General features: G+C 37.9%; 1 protein-coding gene across 3 annotated transcripts in view; it reads right to left on the bottom strand.

Moving 5' to 3' along the window:
• NDUFA5 (NADH:ubiquinone oxidoreductase subunit A5) overlaps positions 1-11,480 on the bottom strand; it is a 32,487-nt gene extending 21,007 nt beyond the window's left edge. The window contains exon 1 of one of the 3 annotated variants that reach the window (XM_035021026.1): positions 11,371-11,480. In XM_035021026.1, coding sequence (XP_034876917.1) covers positions 11,371-11,427 — 57 coding nt within the window. In that variant the 5' untranslated portion in view covers positions 11,428-11,480. The remainder of the gene's footprint in view (positions 1-11,370) is intronic. The other 2 variants (XM_035021027.1, XM_035021025.1) reach the window with 2 other exon arrangements.
• Between the last annotated feature and the right edge of the window lie 7,808 nt (positions 11,481-19,288).

Below are 19,288 nucleotides of genomic sequence, written 5' to 3' on the forward strand. Positions count from 1 at the left end.
TTCCTAATAATGTAGAGGAGATAAGTACTACCTTGGCCAGTTTACTCTTAGTTTTCATGGTCAGGGAGCAGGGGTAAAAATAATGTCCCCTCAGGGAGTATTCTTTCCTCTCCCAGACTTAGCAAGAAAGAAAATCATTTTTTTTCAAGTTAGTTCTTAGACCGAAATATTAAAATTTGAATTGTTTGGATATTACCCATCTCTTTTGCCTCCATTCATATCAGGCATATTCAAAACATTTTGGATTTTTTCCAGGCTTTTCTATCTATGCTACGGATATTTGTAAAAAGCATCCATAACCAGATAATTTTCGATATGTTTTCTATATGGTGGTTTTTAGAACCTCACTCTAAACTGGGGTAGAACTTAGATGAAAGCCATTACCAAGTTTTATCCTAGTGCCTGTCAGCTTCCATGTATTTGAGTTACCTGATGTGTGAAAATGGGGATATCCGACACTGCCACCCAGATTTAGGATAAGTTTAACATTGAGGTTAAACACAGGTATCTCTATTGAAAAACAGAACCTATGGAAGGATCGAGCAATAAAGATTTCTAGGGGCGCCTGGGTGGCTCAGTTGGTTAAGCATCTGCCTTCGGCTCAGGGTCCTGACTGCATGGATTATGAAGTCATAACTGGCTTTCTACGGAAAACAGAGGCAGTTTGGGATATTTTGTAATGCGTCTATATTACAGGATTACTTTGTAATGGAGAGAGGCAAGTTGCCTGAATGTATAAGATGATCCCTGTTTTTTACTACATTTTATATTACATATTATAAATTGCATAATATTATATATTGCAAATAATGGAGCTCTTGGGAATTAAAGCTGGGTTGATAATGAAATTCTTATTTATTTGAGGGAGATGGTGAGTCTGCTTCTCCCTCTGCCCCTGTCCCTGCTCTTTTTATCTCTCTCCCCTCCCCCCATCTCAGGGATCTTTGTCAACAATACGGAAAGCTTATAACTACTGCCATTGTCATGGGTGGTAGTGCTTTTCTTCAGACCATTGCACCATGCTCACAAGTCTCAGACTGTCCCTTCCAAGAAAGTTGCCAGGACACTGTACTAGTTGGCAGTCACGTGATGCCTTTTTTTTTTTTCCTTCACGTGATGCCTTCTTGACTGGCCTTTATTTCTGGGATATTCTAGGCATGAGCAAGAAAAGCTGAATATAGTAAGAAACTGACTTCCTATGTCCTCACTTACTCCAGCAGGTACGCCCGCTCACCTCTAGCCCTGGGCTTGAGCCCACCTACCTTGACAGATGATGGTCTGAGTGGGTATTAGTTCTGCAAGGGACACACTGCAAGGGGGATATTAAGCAATTTCTCCCTCCTTATCCTTTATTTAGAAGAGGCAAGTGGGCTTATATATCATTACTTTTTCAGTCCTGCCCATTTCCCATTCCCATTCTCATATGTATACCTCTCCCCTATGGTCTTTTCTTCCAAATCATTGTGAACTGAAAAGGATTCTAAGCAGGAATGTAGCTTTATGGCGTAGGCAGTTCCTTCAGCTTCACTGGTCCATCTGTGAAGCTCACAATGGTTGGATTAAGTCATCATTTCCTGACAGGTGGTTCAAGAACCCCTAGCTGTTCAAGACTGCATTCTGGGGCATTCAGGTCAATATAAGTTGTAATGGTATTTGTTTTGACTTCTATTTGTAGGTCATAAATAAACACTTTAAAATTTTCCTATTAGGGGCCCTTGGTTGCTCAGTTGTCAAGCGTCTGCCTTCGGCTCAGGTCGTGATCCCAGGGTCCTGGGATCGAGCCCTGCATCGGCGGGAAGCCTGCTTTTCCCTCTCCCACCCGCCCTGCTGTGTTACCTCTCACCGTGTCTCTCTCTGTCAAATAAATAAATAATCTTTAAAAAAAATAAAAATAAAAAAATAAAATTTTCCTATTAAAACAAGAATATCTGGGGGCGCCTGTGTGGCTCAGTCGTTAAGCGTCTGCCTTCGGCTCAGGTCATGATCCCAGGGTCCTGGGATTGAGCCCCGCATCGGGCTCCCTGCTCAGCGGGAAGCCTGCTTCTCCCTCTCCCACTCCCCCTGCTTGTGTTCCTGCTCTCACTATCTCTCTCTCTGTCAAATAAATAAAATCTTTAAAAAACAAAAAAAAACAAGAATATCTGAAAGCCTCCAAGGGCACAGCAGATGAATATGTGCTGTGCTTAGTGGAGGTCAGATGAGTTTGGGAGCAATTTATCACACTTGCACATAGAAAGCCTCAACAGTTTTGACTGTTATTTAGAATTAAGTTGCTTTTAATTTTCGTCAGGATAGTCAAGGCACAGAACACTTCCTTTACCGTAAGGATCTCTCATGTTGCCTTTTTTTTTTTTTTTTTACACGGGGCTTGAACTCATGACCCTGAGATTAAGACCTAAGCTGAGATCGAGTCAGATGCTTGACCAACTGAGCCACCCAGGCGCCCCTCTCATGTTGCCTTTTTATAGCTACTCCACCTCCCTCTCATTCACCCCCTTTTACCCCAGGGAACCACCAGTCTGTTTTCCATCTTGAGAATGTTCTATAAATGAAATCACACAGTATATAACCATTTGGGATTCTCTGTTTTCACTCAGAATAATTCTCTGGAGATGCATCCAGATAGTAGATGTACCAATAGTCTGTTCCTTTTTATTGCTGAGTAATGTTCCAATGTATGGATGTATCACAGTTTGTTTAACTACTCACCTGTCAAAGGACAACTGTTATGAACATTCATGGTCAGATTTTTGAGTGAACATATGTCTTCATTTCTCTGGTATAATTAACTACGCAGGAGTGCAATTGCTGGGTCTACTATAATTTCATGTGTAAGTTTTTAAGAAACTATTAAGCTGTTTTCCAGAGTGGCTGTATCATTTTACATTCCTACCAGAAATGCACAAGTAATCCGGTTTTCCACGTCCTTGCCAGCATTTAGTGTTGTCACTGTTTTTGTTTTTAATTTTCGTCATTCTGACTGGTGTAGAGTTATGTCTCATGGTGGTTGTAATTTCCATTTCCCTAATGGCTTGTTGATGTGGAACATCTTTTCATGTGTTTATTTGCCCTTTATATAGAGTCTTCTCACCAAAAATAAATAAATAAAGGTAGCGATATGAGGTATGGGCGATAGATGTATGAATTACCTTGAATGTGATAATCATTTCACAATATGTACATATATCAGATCATCGCATCGCACCCTTCAATATATATAATGTTGTCAATTATACCTCAGAAAAGTGAGCAAACTAAAACATCACCAGCACACCACTAAATTTAGAAATAGTTTAGTTTCTGCTTCCTCTTTGCTAATTTTGAGAGCAAAAACCAGATTTTTACTTCTTGTACTTTCCCACAGCACTCTCTATGGAGCTAGTGGTATTGTAGGCAAACCTGACAAATAGACTTGAGTCAACTGCCAGATTGTCAGTGCACTGAGGGAGTCATCAGAAATTAGAAGTGATGGAAGAGGTGGGATTTGAGAACCATAAAACATTCTCTTTTTTACCACCAATATTCTGGTTTTATCGTCAGTATTTCAGACTTAAAGATCACGGAAGGAAAACACTGAAGAAGGCTCTGAAGACAAGTCCAGAAGATCCTGCATACGCTATTCTCTGTTCTTCACATGCATATTTTCCTCTTTAAGCCTAAATGGCCTGAGGCTGTACTATTTAGTGTTTATTTGTTTTTTTAGTAATCTCTATTTACTCTAGCAGTTCATTCATACAACGAGGCAGTTAATTCCTTAACCCACTGTACTTTGTTCAAAAGAACTTGTATCAAATAATATTTTTTTCTTGAAGAACAGAGTCATGTCTTATCCAGTAATGGGTGGTTCGTATCATGTTTAAGTACTTCCAGTCTCATTTTCCTTTACAGTACTCTATTTTTTCTATTTCAGTCTCAGATACTTTACTGGATTCACATCCTACTCTGTTAACTTCCAGCTCCCTTGGGCTCTATTTACGACACAAATGGGAGAAAAATATGGAGAGAAAGGTAAGAATTCTCCATGAATGTGTGAAATTGATCCTCTTCCTTAATCAATAAGTTAGGCTCATTTACATTTAATGATATAACAGGTGTATTTGCTCTGATTTTTGTAGTTTTTAAAAACACCTTTTCCTACACGGTCAGCTTTTATTTCTCAGGTAGGTCATCACACATTTAGAAAAACATGCATTTTTTTATTTAGTGGTTGACTTTATATTTGTAATATTACATAATTCTCTTGGTTTCCAATTTTTTAACAGTTGCTGTTAGTTCCCTACTAGGAAAAAATTGATGAAATAGTCATGTTCCTTCTTCCACCCCACCCACCCCCTGCCTCCCTGGGTTTTCTCTACCACTCAATTTTAGTAAAAAAAATATTACTTTTCTCTGTGTTCACCTTTATATGTTACATGTTTTTATACTTCCATGATATGGTATGTCAAATTTACTTTTTATCATTTTATTCCCAGCCACACCGAGGCAGTTAATACTGCACTAACCTTCTATTCCTTTCTGTCCCAAATTTATGTTAGCTGTATCATTTCTATGTTGTCAGGGTACGTAACATCAACAATCTCTTCTGTAACTCTAATTCCTACCTTGCTTTTATTACTAGTGCTACAGTAAATATTTTTTTCAATATTCTCTGCTAATCCATATGTCAAAGTTACCCCAGTCATTTATTGTTTTGGCTAAATTAATCCTTTAGCAGTTTCTTTAAGAAGGTCTCATAGGAACAATATACAGTATTTTTTGAATTTTACAAGTGGATCCTTGAGGGACAGTGTGACCAGATACAAGATTATTGGCTCATGGTTTTTTCCCTTGAGGATCTTTATGTGCTGCTTTGGAGAAATTTTATGTCAGATTGCTATTCCCTTTATATATATATATATATATATATATATATATATATATATATATATTTTTTTTTTTTTTTTTTTTTTTACCCTAGCAACACAGTTTTCTTTATCTTTAAAATCCAGTAGCATTAGTAGATTATACCTTTGTATTAACTTTTTAGGTCATTTTCCCCTGACACACAGTGCATCCTGTAGCTACTTATATTTAAATCTTTTCTTTCAGGAAGTTTTTATTTATGTCCTTCAATTCTTGTTTTGCTTCTTTTTTTTTTTTTTTAACTTCTTCCTTTAGAGTATCTGACTATGCGTTTGTTGGACCTTGACTGTTTTAAACATGAAGATATATAGATATATACTCTACTATCCTTTTTAATGCTTTTAAATTTGTCATTCTATTTTGTTTTCTTTTCTCATTTTTATCCCCTGTATTTCACACTGTGTCCTCTTCAGGGTCTACCCTCCCTAGAGAAGTCTTCCAAATTTGATCAAAAAAGCTTGCTGGTTTTTTGTTGTTGTTGTTGTTGTTTACTTTCTGCTTTTCTATTTCCATATGTTCACTTAGTTCTCACATTTCTACTTTATAGTCTTTTCACTGATGAAATTGTGTCATTGTTATTTCACTTAATGATAAAATAGATGACCATAATTTTCATCTATTCAATGGCAACACCTTCTGTATGAGTGTAATTTATCTGTTGGAAAGTTCTGCTACTCTCATCCTTATCTTTCATTGTATTTACCTCTATCCTATAAGATTTCGGTATTTATTAATCATTTTAAAATAAGTTGGATTTTCCTGGGCTGACTATGTTTGGGAAAGGACAGAGAGATTGCTTCCTGCAACTATCACTCCTCTGTGTGGTTCTTGGTGTAGCTCCCTCCCTCTGGTTCTCTGAACCAAACCAGATACAAGAAGAGTTTGTGCCACCACCGTCCTGTCTTTAGACACCACACTTATTGCTACAGTCAAAGGTAATAGCTTTTACTACAGAACTCAATCTGAACGTGAGGGCTTCACCTTTAGAAAATGTGTATGTGCTGGTGTTTTTAAGATCGGCTGCCACCGGCCTTCTGGCTGTTCTGTACTTCTTTTTACATCCTCCTGCAAAGATTTATTTCTAATCTTTATGCTTCTAGCAGCCCTTACTTTTTTGTGAAGTCTACTAATTATTTTAGTCTGGTTTTGCTAAGAATGACGTTTACATTTGTCTTGTGGTCATTCTCCTTGTTGCTTTGGCATAATTTTCCAGGAAAAAAAAAGAAAAAAATAACAAACGTATTACCCATGTTCAAACCAGAAAGCTTATTGTCATCTATTTTGATTGGAAAACTATTCTTTTATTAATGTCCTATAAGTTTACGATTATAGTTGTAAAAAATAGCTATAGCATAACTAACTCATACTTAATTCACCAACTGAAATCTCTGGGTTGTTTTTTTTTTTTTTTTCCATATTATTGGCGGGTTTTTACCTCACAGACCTATGACTAATATTTTGAGCTTCAATGTATGGCTTTACTATGTTCTTGATAAATTCCATTGTTTGATTTTCCCCATCTTTCTAGCATATTGAGATAATTTTGTATTTTGATAAGAACATGGGCACTTGTGTTCTATTATTTCCAGAGATATGTTTCACTATTATTTTCACTATGTATTTCACTATTTTACTATTATTCACTATAATATTATTAGCACTGTCACCCTTCTAGAACCAAGCGCTATGTTTTACATTAAGTAGTTCTATAAATGACCTGGTTTCCCTTAACAGCTTTCAGAAAACTTAAGGCCCGATTTTGGGTTCATTTAAGACAGGTGACCCCATCATAATTCTATGCACTTTTACTTTAGTTCCACTTTTTTTATTCAGATCCATTTTAATTCATGCAGTTTTGTCCTATTCTATTTATCATCCTAAGTCAACTCTAATTCTTTCTACAATAATTCTCTCCTTCCCAGGTTTTGAAAACCCCCAAATTTTCTGCTCATGGCAATATAACTTAAAATGTTAATAAAGACATGGAACTTCTTGAACAACAAGGTCAAATCGACATCAGCCTTTTAGTAAGATTTTCTTTGGGTATGGTTATTCAGTCTTGAACCCACTAACCTTTTCTTCATCCATGTTTCTTTACCTCATCCTTAGGGTTCCTAGGTGAGTTTCTGTTGAAGGCCTTGTGGAAATTATGACCTCCATTTACGAGCTAGTGTTCCTTGTGGAAAAAAATGCCAAGCATTTAGCATTAGTTGTTTCTAAACAACTTAGAAATTGTTTTTATAATATTGGATAAATAAAAGAGTACATGAGTGGTAAAATAAGGTTCATATGATAAAAGTTATTCACAATCCATACCGGATAATCTATTTCTGTCCTAACTGCTCATAGATTTGCTGCTTATATTTTACATCAGTTAAAAAAAAAAATCACCACAGCATTTAACCATCCAAAGTCATCTTATGCCTTTTTCATTCTCTGTCTTGCTCCCAACTTTACCAGCAGTATTTCTGTGATCAGAACTGGGTGTTTTTCAGTCTCCAGGAAATAACTTGCCTTGACCTACATACCTGTTATTTTAATATTTTCTGTTCTCCTAAACTGTGAACATACCTCTCTTTCCTGCTTCTACTTCTCTTTCTCTTTAAAGAACTGTTCTTTAAACAGTCATCTCTATATTTTTAGTATTCATTCATTCATTCATGCATGCATGCATGCATGGGAGCTCAGTTAATTTGAGGCTTTAGTTTTCCTAACATTATCTATATATGTATCTGCATTATAGGGACTTTGGCCATATTTTGGATATGTCCTTTTAATATTAAAGCTCATGAGAGAGATTGCTATGAACTACAGAAATTTCATTCAATGCCTCACCCTTTCCTTTCTCAGTGAAACCTGTGTGTGCATGGTTATAATTTTCTGTCTTATATAGTCCACCCTCCCTCTTGTAGATATTCAGGCAACTGAACCATTGCCATCAGTAAACTTTATGAAGCCTTATTTCTCCTATTTCTTATCTGACATATTCGGTTTTGTCTTTCTTAATACAAATCTATGATAACACAATTTATATTCAAGATATTTTATATGCAAAGGTAAGAAACAAGAAACAGTATTAATAGTGTTGTCTAATATATGAAAATGGGGGTCATGTTTATTTTACCAGTTATATTTGAATACATTGATTCCATTGTAATATGTCTTCCTTAATAATGGCAAAGCTTAATTGGGAAAGAATCTTAGATAAAAATATCTTGTTAGTTAGAATTAAAGAAGAAGAATCTTAAATTTATTTTTTAAATGAATATTGTTAAATTTCTATATTGCTATAGACTCACTGCAGAGGTTATAATAGTTATGTTTGTTCTCTGAAGTCTTTTTTTAATACCAGTTCACTTCTATGTAAAATGAATTCTCTATAAATATTCTCAGAAATATTCAGAATGGCTTTTCTATTTCTTTCTTCTACTTAATTTTTGCTTAACTTTAGCCTGAGTGTCTAATAGACAGTCAGCCAAAGTGAAAGTTAAAAATTAACTCTGAACTAGTTTGCAACCTGCCTGCTACCAAGAGATTTGCAGTTATAACTTGTTTGGCTCCTGGGAGCTGAGTTAATTATGGCAAATCACAGTAATTAAATTATTCACTGGGTCTTTATTAAAAACAAATCGATTGTATTATAGAATGCATTGTGGATTTGCCTTCAGACTCCCAGCTTCTCATTCCCTGTGTTATGAAATGCCTATTTAGACATTTAGTTTAAATGAGAACATGAAACATGGTGAAGCTGCAGGTTTCTTTTGCTTTTGTTTAGGTCCCCAGGCCTTTAATTTAATTCCCATTTATTGCACTCCTGCTTTGCACAAATCCTACAGGTTACATCCTGTGTCTTCAGAGGTTACAGATAAAAACCCAATGTAAGAAATGCACATAGCTAATTTCAGTATAAGGCAAACAAAAAATATATAATCAGAAAATAAAGAAGAAAAGAAGATGGACTCTGACAGGATTGGGAAAACGTCATAGAAGTGGAGAAGGAAGAGTGAAGGTGGGTCTGAAAGGAGCAGGACTTCTATACACAGAGTTGGGGAGTGACGACAAAGGACACTGGAGATGGGTGACAGTGTGAGTAAGACATGGGGGAAGAATGTGCATAGCCTGTGCAGAGAGCATACAAGTTAAGCTAAAGTAGCAGGGGAAGTCTTGAGGTGCATGGCAACCCTGGGTTCTCCAATGCAATGCTCGATGTGTTTTTGATTTAGCTACTTGTTGAGGTGCTTGAATCATTGAGCCAAGCAGCCATTCAATCAAACTTGCCAGGCACAGGGACAGCTCTGAGCTGGCCGCTGCTTTGGGCCACTTGAGCAGGAGTTCCTCAGTAGTGAGAAGACATTGCACTACATCTCTCGCTCCAGCATGGGGATGGAGACAGTGATCTGACATGTAAGCACCTGCGCGCACACACACACACACTCACACTCACACTCACACTCGCACTTCCAGGAGGTCTCTTAGCATATGGTCAAGTCCGTCTGGGTTACAATCCTAGCTCTGCCCCTCATAGTTATGAGAACTTGGACAATTTACTTAACCCTTCCTGAGGCTTACTTCCCCGTTGAGAAAGGACTGTGATAATATAACACCTACTTTGCAGGAGTGTTGTGAGGATTAAATGCACATACAGGTCTGCATCATACGGAACCTTTGTGCAATTTAGAAAATTTTGACCCTCTCTCCAGGCAGGCACAACCGTTCGCCAGAGCACTCATATCAATGAGTAGAGATGAAGATGATTTCATTCCCTTGGTGCCTTCACCCAAGGCATCCCTGTGCAGGGCGCAGCCTGCACAACTGTACACAGAAACCCTGGGGAAAGGACAGCCTAATACTTCGTTACAACAAGACCACAATAAACATTGGCCATCATTCTAACTATTAGGTGGCAAACCATTGCAAAATGCAGAGTTGAGGCTCAGTTGGAGACTATCTGGGTGAGCCGGTGATGAAAAGAGACTGCTGTATTCACAGTGCACCCCTAAGTCTTAGAATAAGTGTTCAAAATACAGAATTGGAAAGCATACCAATGGGTGTCCACTCCTGGGTGACTCTCCTCCCACTAGATGGTGCTGTCCTTCAATGCAGGCGCAGCTTCAGCTTGTTTGGGGGAACTGATGTCCGTTTAGAAATGGCCTTTATTTACCAATAACTCGGTCGATAGCCAGGTGGTATCTGTCTCCCACAGGCTTCCTTCAGCTCTTTGTGGAGGAGGAGGTGTTCCTTCTCTCTCCACGCATCTGTGTTCCACAATATACTTAAGCACTGCTCCAAGGAAATGACTCTCCCTAGATGGTAGAAAGCTACAGGAGGGCTGTGAGCCGCCATGAAGAAAGCCATTAACTTCCTGACTCTTTAAAGTCAGAAACCAGAACATCATCAATAATTAATTGACCACATAACAGCCTCACTTTAGCGTTTGACCCCCTTCGGCACTGTTTTAGTAAGAGGGGAGGCAGGACAAGATCATTCAACTGTGTGGTTATAAAAAGCTCTTCTTCAGACACCTAGGCTCCAAGCCGGGGGAGGAGGATCCTGCCCAACTTAAGTCCTAAGGTTGTATTTTCATTATTTCTGTCTTCCTCTTTTTTAATGCATTTCATTCTAAGGAATTTGCGAGCGTCACTGCCCAAAAGATAGGTTTCTGACAAGTCCTCTACTTGAGCTTTAGTTGTGTGCATATGACATTATAAGGATAACTTGCTACTTAATACATTATTCAACAAATTATTTTGTATAACGAAAGCTTTCTTTTGTTACTGTTGAAGTGCAGTTGGGAATTTACCACATATGTTTACATAGTTTTTCCCTTTTTGTCACTCCGAAGTCTGACAGATTTTGAGGGAAAAATGTGAGACTTCGAGGGTATTTTTCAAAAGATTTCTGCAAACCATTTAAAAACAATATAAATGAACTTTTTAGGTAAAGCAAATGGATTGGTTAACAAACTGAAAAGAGCCTTTTGACTGCTCCAGTCATGCATTCTGGGCAACGCTGGGCCAGACATGCTGCTCTCGTTCCACACTCATTTGTGAACAGAACACATCCTATTAAATTCCGAACAGAATCTACATCTCAATTTTAATGGTAACATACCTGCAAAACTAGAAGAGGGAGGAGAAATCATCAAATCAGATCATGACATTTTCCTACCTAAGATGCTCCTGTGGCTGCTTCTTGCCTCCTGTAGTGGTTCTCAGACTCTGACACATTTGGACAAACTTACTCCACAGCGTTTGAAGATTATGGCTTTTTGGAAGGGAAGGATGTGTGAGGATGGGAGGTGGGGTTATACTGGAATGCCCCAAGGGAGTGCATGTTCAATGTTCAGAATATACACACAGCCTTTGAGACTCTGGTGAACAATACCACACACCCCAGTTAATGCCCAGGAGTAAGTCCTTTGTCAATTCCACTGCCCTGGAGGAAGAAATAAAATAAAACATAACTTACCTCGTTTAGTATATAATGTTCTCCATATGCCGACTCCTGCCAAAAACTCCAGCTCATTTACTACAGGCTCCTCAGTGCATTCTGTGACCTTCCTCCCACATATGCCATTTTCCTTCAGTTATGTGTGTTATCTCTGCCTGGAATGGCTGTCCTTTTTTTAGATTATTAAAAAAAAAAAAAAGTCCTTCTCATCCTTCTCAGCTCAAGCCCTTATCTTCTCTGTGACACATTCTTTGTCCCCTCCTGGAAACTAAATATCACCCTCTTTTGGCCATCTCTCTAGGAAGAACTGCTTTGGAGATTACCGTTGTACCTGGCACATAGCTAATAAATCCATGCCTAGTAAATAAATGAATGCAGTACTATTCAAGGGGAAACACATTGCATTTAGGTTGCTCAGCTCAATGGCAATGTAGGATGTAAATGCTATTTAAGGGCTAACCTGTTAGCCTGTTTTTCTTAAAAGGATTTATTTATTTATTTATTTATTTATTTATTTATTTATTTATTTATTTATTTTAGAGAGAGAAAGGGGGGAGGGCGAGAGGGAGAGGGAGTGTCTTAAGCAGACTCAAGCTGATCGCAGAGCCTGACCTCACAACCCTGAGATCATGACCTGAGCCGAAACCAGGAGTTGGACACTTAACCGACTGAGCCATCCAGGCTTCCCCCAAATAGCCTGTTTTAAAATCTAAGTCAGATAGAAGGCGAAGGAATGGCCAACGTCACACACAGAATATTTTAGCAGAAACTTTAAAAGTAAAGACTGTTCAAGCTATAGAACATAAAATGTAGAAAGCATTATAGATTCTTAAAATTGAAAGGGAAACAGCTCATCTAATTCCAGGCCTCATTTTAATATTCTCGCTGAGAAAGGGAAGATCAAAAGAGGTAAGAGATGGACCCATTTCCAAATGTCCCAGCCATTTCTGATCTCAGGTTATGGGAGGAGCTATCGTGGGGAATGAGCTCGGAGGAGAAGCTAGAAGTGAGGGCCATGAAGTGCAGCAAAACTCTGAACAGTTCCAAAAGCCCTCACGTGTGGTGCTTAGTGCTCTGGTCCTGCCCTGCACCTCACCCACTTGCTCATCCTGCACTGGGTGATTTTCTAAGGAATTATTAGAATTGTAAATTCTACTTAAATGTCTATTATATGACATTGTCTCATTCTAAAGCAGTTGCTAGTATAAACTTTAAAAGAACTGATTTTTACAAATCCATGTCCCTTATTCAACATAAGGCTAACAAAATGAGCAGAGAGACATTTTTCAGAGAGAAAAGGTATAAGAAAAGGAAGCAACATTCCCCGATTGAAGGAGCTACATATGGGTCCTATAATCCCCCAAACATAAGAACACTGTCTCCCTTCCCCATACCGAGAAGAGGGGCAGAGTGGGAGAGAGACGGGAAATCACAAAAGGAAGCCTGGATGGTTACTGAGATGATTTTGGAATAGAAAACAAACCTAAAGTTTGCTGAGTCCAATGGTCAGTTCTTAGTCCTCATCTTACTTGACCTAGCAGCAGAATTTGATACAGTTGGTCACTCCCTCATGCTGCAAATATTTTTCTTCCCTTGGCTTGCATTCTATCTTGAAGCTTCGGTTAACCCCAGGCCTCATCCCTTGAATGTATTTATTTTTACATCTACAGGTATTCATTTGGTGAGCTCATCTAGCCTCATGGCTTTAAATATCACTAATTTATTTCTGCAGCTCAGCCTTCCCTCTACCTCCCTAAATATGGACTCACATTCACCAGCCTATTGGACTTTTCCTCTTGGACTTTAATAGGTATTTCAAGCTTTACATGATCCAAACTGAGCTCCTATTCCTCCTCTTTAAACCTGCTCCTTCTGGAACATTTTCCATCTTAGTTAATGGTAACTCTATCCTTCCAGCTGCTTGGGCTCCATCCTGGTCTCCTCTCTCATAAACCCAATGTTCAATTCAAGCCAATACTCCAACAGATAAAAATCCCTGTATGTTTTATTCATTCCTGTATCCTGAACAGTATGTCTGGCACATAGCACTGCTCTGAAAAGACTTATCGAATAAGGGAATGTATGATTTTGAGACTAAGTAAGAATGAGTACATATTTTATTTATTTATTTATTTATTTATTTATTTATTTATTTATTTATTTATTTAAGATTTTATTTATTTGACACAGAGAGAGACAGCGAGAGAGGGAACACAAGCAGGGGAAGTGTGAGAGGGAGAAGCAGTCTCCCCACAGAGCAGGGAACCCCAATGTGGGGCTCAATCCCAGGACCCTGGGATCATGACCTCAGCAGAAGGCAGCCGCTTAACCGACTGAGCCACCCAGGTGCCCCATAACAAAAATATTTTTAAAAGAAAAATGATGAGTGATGACTTGCCCTCCCAAATAACACACCATTCTATTCAGCTGTAAAAATCTAAATAGTGTTATCCTAGTGAAGGAACAGATGGATATAGGAATGTGTTAGCATTTCCTTGTGTTTTTCAGTTGCGGGATATAATTACCTCAATACGAAATCAAATAATCTCGTACTTGAATTGGGTACCAAATCCCCCTCTCGGAGATTCATTTTTTCTGGTTAAATTTTCTGAAAAATAAACTGCTTAACCTTGTTAAGTGATTAAAGAAACACACAACTTGTTTGAAACAGGAAACGCCTCCTTATTCCCTAAATCCCAATTTAGTAAGCACTAGAATTAAGTCCCCAAACTGAGCCATTACTTGTGGGGATTCCTATGTGACATATTTGTTACCAACGATTGTCATGCTCATTTTCTTCATAAAGTTTACTACAATTTATTTTCTTGTTTAATATTTACTTCACCAACGTAAAAGTAAATACTTCAAGAATAGGGACCTGGTAGGTCATTGGGGGCCTAGGGCAGTACCTGGCATAGTACATGCTCAACAAATATTTGCCAAATACAGCACGGGTGAGAATCCTGTATTCATCTACTTCTCTGTGTCCTACCATTCTTGACTTTGTAAGATGCTCCATAGCCGGTGAATCGGTTCACTGTTCTATCCCACCCAAAGTCCCCTTGAAAGTATTTGCTTACACTGAGACTAAATGGTTCAGATCTTCAGGATTGGGAAATTACCTAAACATTCCAAGCTGCATAAAAACACCTTAACAAACCTCAAAACTTGGGGCACCTGGATGGCTCAGTCAGTTAAGCGTCATGATCCCAGGGTCCTGGGATGGAGCCCTGCCTTGGGCTCCCTGCTCAGCAGGGAGTCTGCTTCTCCCTCTCCTTCTGCCCCTCCTCCCCCACTCGTGTTCTCTCTCACTCACTCTGCTCTCTCTCTCATATAAATAAATAAATAAATCTTTAAAAAAAAGAAACCCTCAAAACTCAACTTGATTTTAATATTTTTGATATTATAGGACCTGTGAAGGAAATGCGAATTGCCCTATTTGTATGATAATTGCATATTAGAGCCTCAAATCAAGTCACAACTAAGCCAAATATTTAGTAGAAATACCATTTTGGAAAATCCAGACTATTCTGTCCCATTACTTATACTGTTTTACTAGAGATATATCTAAGTCTAGCAGAAATAATCACGTTTTTCTAGTTTCCTCAAAGAATCACCAAACTTACCTTTTATACTGAAATCATTTGAATACACACAAAACAGTGGGTCAAAGTTGAAGTATAAAAAAATAAAGATCTGAAAGCAAGAGCAGCAAGAAGAGGGTCTTTTAATAGTAGAAAGGATGGATTTACATTGAGATTGTTGGGTTTTAACATGGTAAGTTTTCTTTACCAACTTCAGATAACTTTTATATAACAATTAATATTAAAATGTTCTTGTTCATAAACAAATATTAGTTGATGGAATTTCATGCATTAGTAGCTTCAAAAACATTGAAACATAACAGGTGCACATGAAAAACATCCTTCTTTTCAGAAAGTACAGTATACAATACTGAATTTTCAGTAATTCAAATTTTACTTTGGTTACCAATATAAAGTTCTATTATATAGTCTTGATTATGATTATGTTTATCTTAAATAAGATACTAAGAGTATCAATCCCAATCAATTTGGGATAGATAAGAGATCAATATACAAAAGACAAGAAGAAAAATAAATACTCTCAAAGTACTTTGATGGTCTATTGATGTAAAGACATTTTTTTCTCTTTTTAAAACTCAAACATGTGTATGTCTTTGTTCTCTGGCCTTCTCCTCTAAGGCTACTTATGCATTATCACTCTTACCCAATTCTGGCTCCTTTTCTACTTATTTATTCTCTACACAATGGTAAACTTCTTTTTTTATTATTTATTTATTTATTTATTTTTGAGAGAGGGGAGAACGTGAGTGACAGTGGGTGGCGGAGGGGCGGAGAGAGAGGGAGAGAGAGAATCTCAAGCAGACTCTATGCTCTGTGCAGAGCCTGACATGGGGCTTGATCTCATGACCCTGAGACCATGACCTGAGTTGAAATCAAGAGTCGGATGCTTAACTGACTGAGCCACCCCACAATGGTAAACTTCTTAAGGACCAGAACTGCATGTCCCACCTCTCTCCACATGTATATCCTGATGTGGCCTCGCACCACTGCACCATTCTGTGTATATTACAGTGTGTGTGTCCACATATAGACTAGGCAGCCAAATGGGATAGTTTCTTTAATGTCCATTTTAGGTCTCCAAAATATAATACAGCTGACCTTTGAACAACATGGGGATTAGGGACGCCAGCCCCCATGCAGTCAAAAATCCGTGTATGACTGTTGACTCCCTCAAAACTTAACCACTAATAGCCTAGTGTTGACCAGAAGCCTTACCAACAGCAGTTAACACACATTTTGTATGTTATATGTGTTTTCTATAGTATTCTTATAATAAAGTAAGCTAGAGAAAAGACAATATTATGGAGAAAATACATTTATGGTATTGTATTAAAAACATCTATGTATCAGTGATCCATGCAGTTCAAACCTTCAAGGGCCAACTGAACAATATGATAGTAAGTACTCGATCTGTAGAGTGATTACTATTTTTTCAAAGAACTTCCTAATTATGCTCTCATTTTACTCTCATATGAATGATGTGAAATAACAAGAGCAGAATTATTATATAGGTGGAAACCAGGGCATTGACATTTAAGTGATTTGCCTTAACTCACAAAAACATGGGCACACCTGAAACTAAAATCCAAATTCCCTGCCTTCTTTCAATCCAGGGTTCTTTCTCTTTGATGTTCCTGAAATGTCTTCCATGGTAGTGAAAATTAATTACATCAACCTGCTTTCTTGAAACTTACTATGACTAAGTATTAATTGAATTCAACTTTAGTTAAAATAAATAAGAAATAAATGCGGGGGCACCTGGGTGGCACAGTCGGTTGAGCTTCCGACTCTTGGTTTTAGCTCAGGTTGCAATCTCAGGATCATGAGATCAAGCCCCGTGTTGGGCTCCACACTCAGCACAGAGTCTGCTTGAGACTCTCTCTCCCTCTGCCTCTGTCTCTCTTCCCCACTCTCTCTCTCAAATAAATGAACGAATCTTAAAAAAAAAAAAAAAAAAGGAAAAGAAAAAACTGCTAACCCAGATGAACAAGTCACAGTGTTTAGAGAGCATTTAGCATATATTTCATGTATGCTCCCAACATGGTGAGCACTTTAGCAGACACCGGGGATAAAGTGCGTATAACTAAGTGCCAGGACAGAACACTTCCCCTTTTTTGCTCACCATTGGCTTAGCATGCTGTCTACAGTGGTGCCTTACTAAAAACTGCTTTCTTGTCACTTGCCTCTTTGCTGCTATATGGAAACAAGATGGCAGGAGCGATGTCAAGGATGCAGCTTCCTCAGAGGCCTGTGACGTCAGCACCCTGGTGGAGTGTGGTGCTGATCCATTCGACTCACAGGTTCGGCTTTTAAGTCTGAGAAACAAAACAAAACAGCAGAAAGCACAGTGAAAGCAAACCACCAATTATCAAAGTCCCTGGATGAACACCAGAAATAAAGTATCTTTTGTCTTTCTCACATTTTTCTGCTGTTTTATATACAATTGAAATAAAATGTGCATTTTTTAATCACAACCCCGCACAACCAAAATAATGAACAAGTGCAAGAAAGGGAGGAAGGAGGAGGAGAAAATTGGAAATACTGTATTTCAAAGTAAAAATGAAACCAAGTGACACATACATAGATGTTGCTTACTAAACTGCAAAATAATGGGACAAAACAAAGCAGCGTTCTCCAAGGAGTTTGGACCATGCCATTTTGCCCAGAAGGCAAAGATAAAATTGCAGTCTGATAAGGCTTTTATAAAGAAAGGGCCGGATCCCAAAGGAATCTGATAAATGGCTTTGTCGGGGTGGGGGTGGATGTGATTGTTTGGCTAATCTTAGCAAGATTTGTATTTTTAACTCACCGGCAAAGGCCTGCAAGACCCATGTTTTCAGGAACACGTAGTACCTGTGAGCAAGTAAGGAGTGAGTGGCAGCAGGTGCCTTAAACATGGAGGCCAGGAAGCCACGTGCTTTCTGGAAGTTAATGTACAATGCTACCCAAATCCTTCGTTCCCCAAATAAGATGGGTGCTTCCAGGGACAGTCCTTCTGACACTGTGCTTCATTCAACCCTTTCAACCTAAGACTCCTCATTTTAGTTGCTGTAATTATCATTGTGGAACAGGACATGGATTTCTTGCCATATAAAGACGCAAGGACATGTATTTGGATGTCAGTATCACTATATGTGCCTTCCTCAGAACAGCAGTTGTATACAAAATTCACAGCTTGATCATACTCTCTGCTTGAAACACTCTTTCCAGGCAAACCCGAAGTCCACTGTTCAAAAATCTGATTCACTTTGTTTCCATTTTGAGAAGATCAACAGGAAAAGCCAACTTCCAAAACAGACAAATATGGAAATGATTATAAGCATATGAACAGATCATTCTTTTAAATATTTGAATTACTCAAAACATGCTTTATTGTGTGTGTAGAGAAGATTAACTGTTCAAGGAATAGGCCTCTTAAAAATGGTGGGTGTCATGGTCATTATATTATTATTTTCATTATTATGGTTATTATTATTATTCATTTCAGATGAAAAAATTGAGTCTCAAAAAATTTAAACAGCAAATCTAAGGTGACAGAGACAGTAAGTGGTAAGGTAAGACTTGTTCATGGGCCTACGACATCAGGAACATATTTTCATTTATTTGGCACCCAGTCTCTTTTTTGTCCTTTGTTATTTTAAGCATTATTTTAAATATTGTGTGATCTAAGGAGATCTATAATAACTATTATATAAATGGATAAAACAGCCATAAATTTATCGGTATAAGAGCAGAAATGTCCCTGAAATGTGCCAAACCACATTTTTAAATGTTGGGTATAGATTTTATCCATAAATTGCATTGTACTCTAAGCCTTCATATGAATTTTTAATATTGTTAGTTTAAAAACGTACTGTATAAAAATTAAAGGGTTTCACAATGCCATTTGTTTTTTATAAGAATTTTTATTGAAAAATTCCAAATTATATTAATAGTTATAAAACATGCACAATGTTCTAACCCTCAACCTTGACCATTTCAAGATACAGTTAATAGTGGTATAAATACATAATATTTCTCAAGGTCTGCTCTGAGAATGACTGAAGTACAGCCTCTTCTATCACAAAGAAGAGCCAGGACCTCTGATTTCATGTTTATGACATTCAAAGTTTGAAAGTAAAACTGTAAATTCACTACAGTTGATGTGTTTATTCATTGACACCAAGTCCAAAAAATGGGTCAGACAGAAGAAAAACAAAAGCATACAGTTCTCCCCGAAGGCTGGGAGTAGTCAGTTCAGGAGAAAGGGAGGGACTGATGGCAGAAATCTAACAGACAGTCTGAAAAGTAATACACACAGTGTCTTTAGACACTAGGGGGGCATTGACGCC

The sequence above is a fragment of the Mirounga leonina genome, unplaced genomic scaffold (genome assembly GCF_011800145.1).
Source record: "Mirounga leonina isolate KUSES-001 unplaced genomic scaffold, KU_Mleo_1.0 Mir_174, whole genome shotgun sequence".
In the NCBI taxonomy this organism is placed as follows: Eukaryota; Metazoa; Chordata; class Mammalia; order Carnivora; family Phocidae; genus Mirounga; species Mirounga leonina.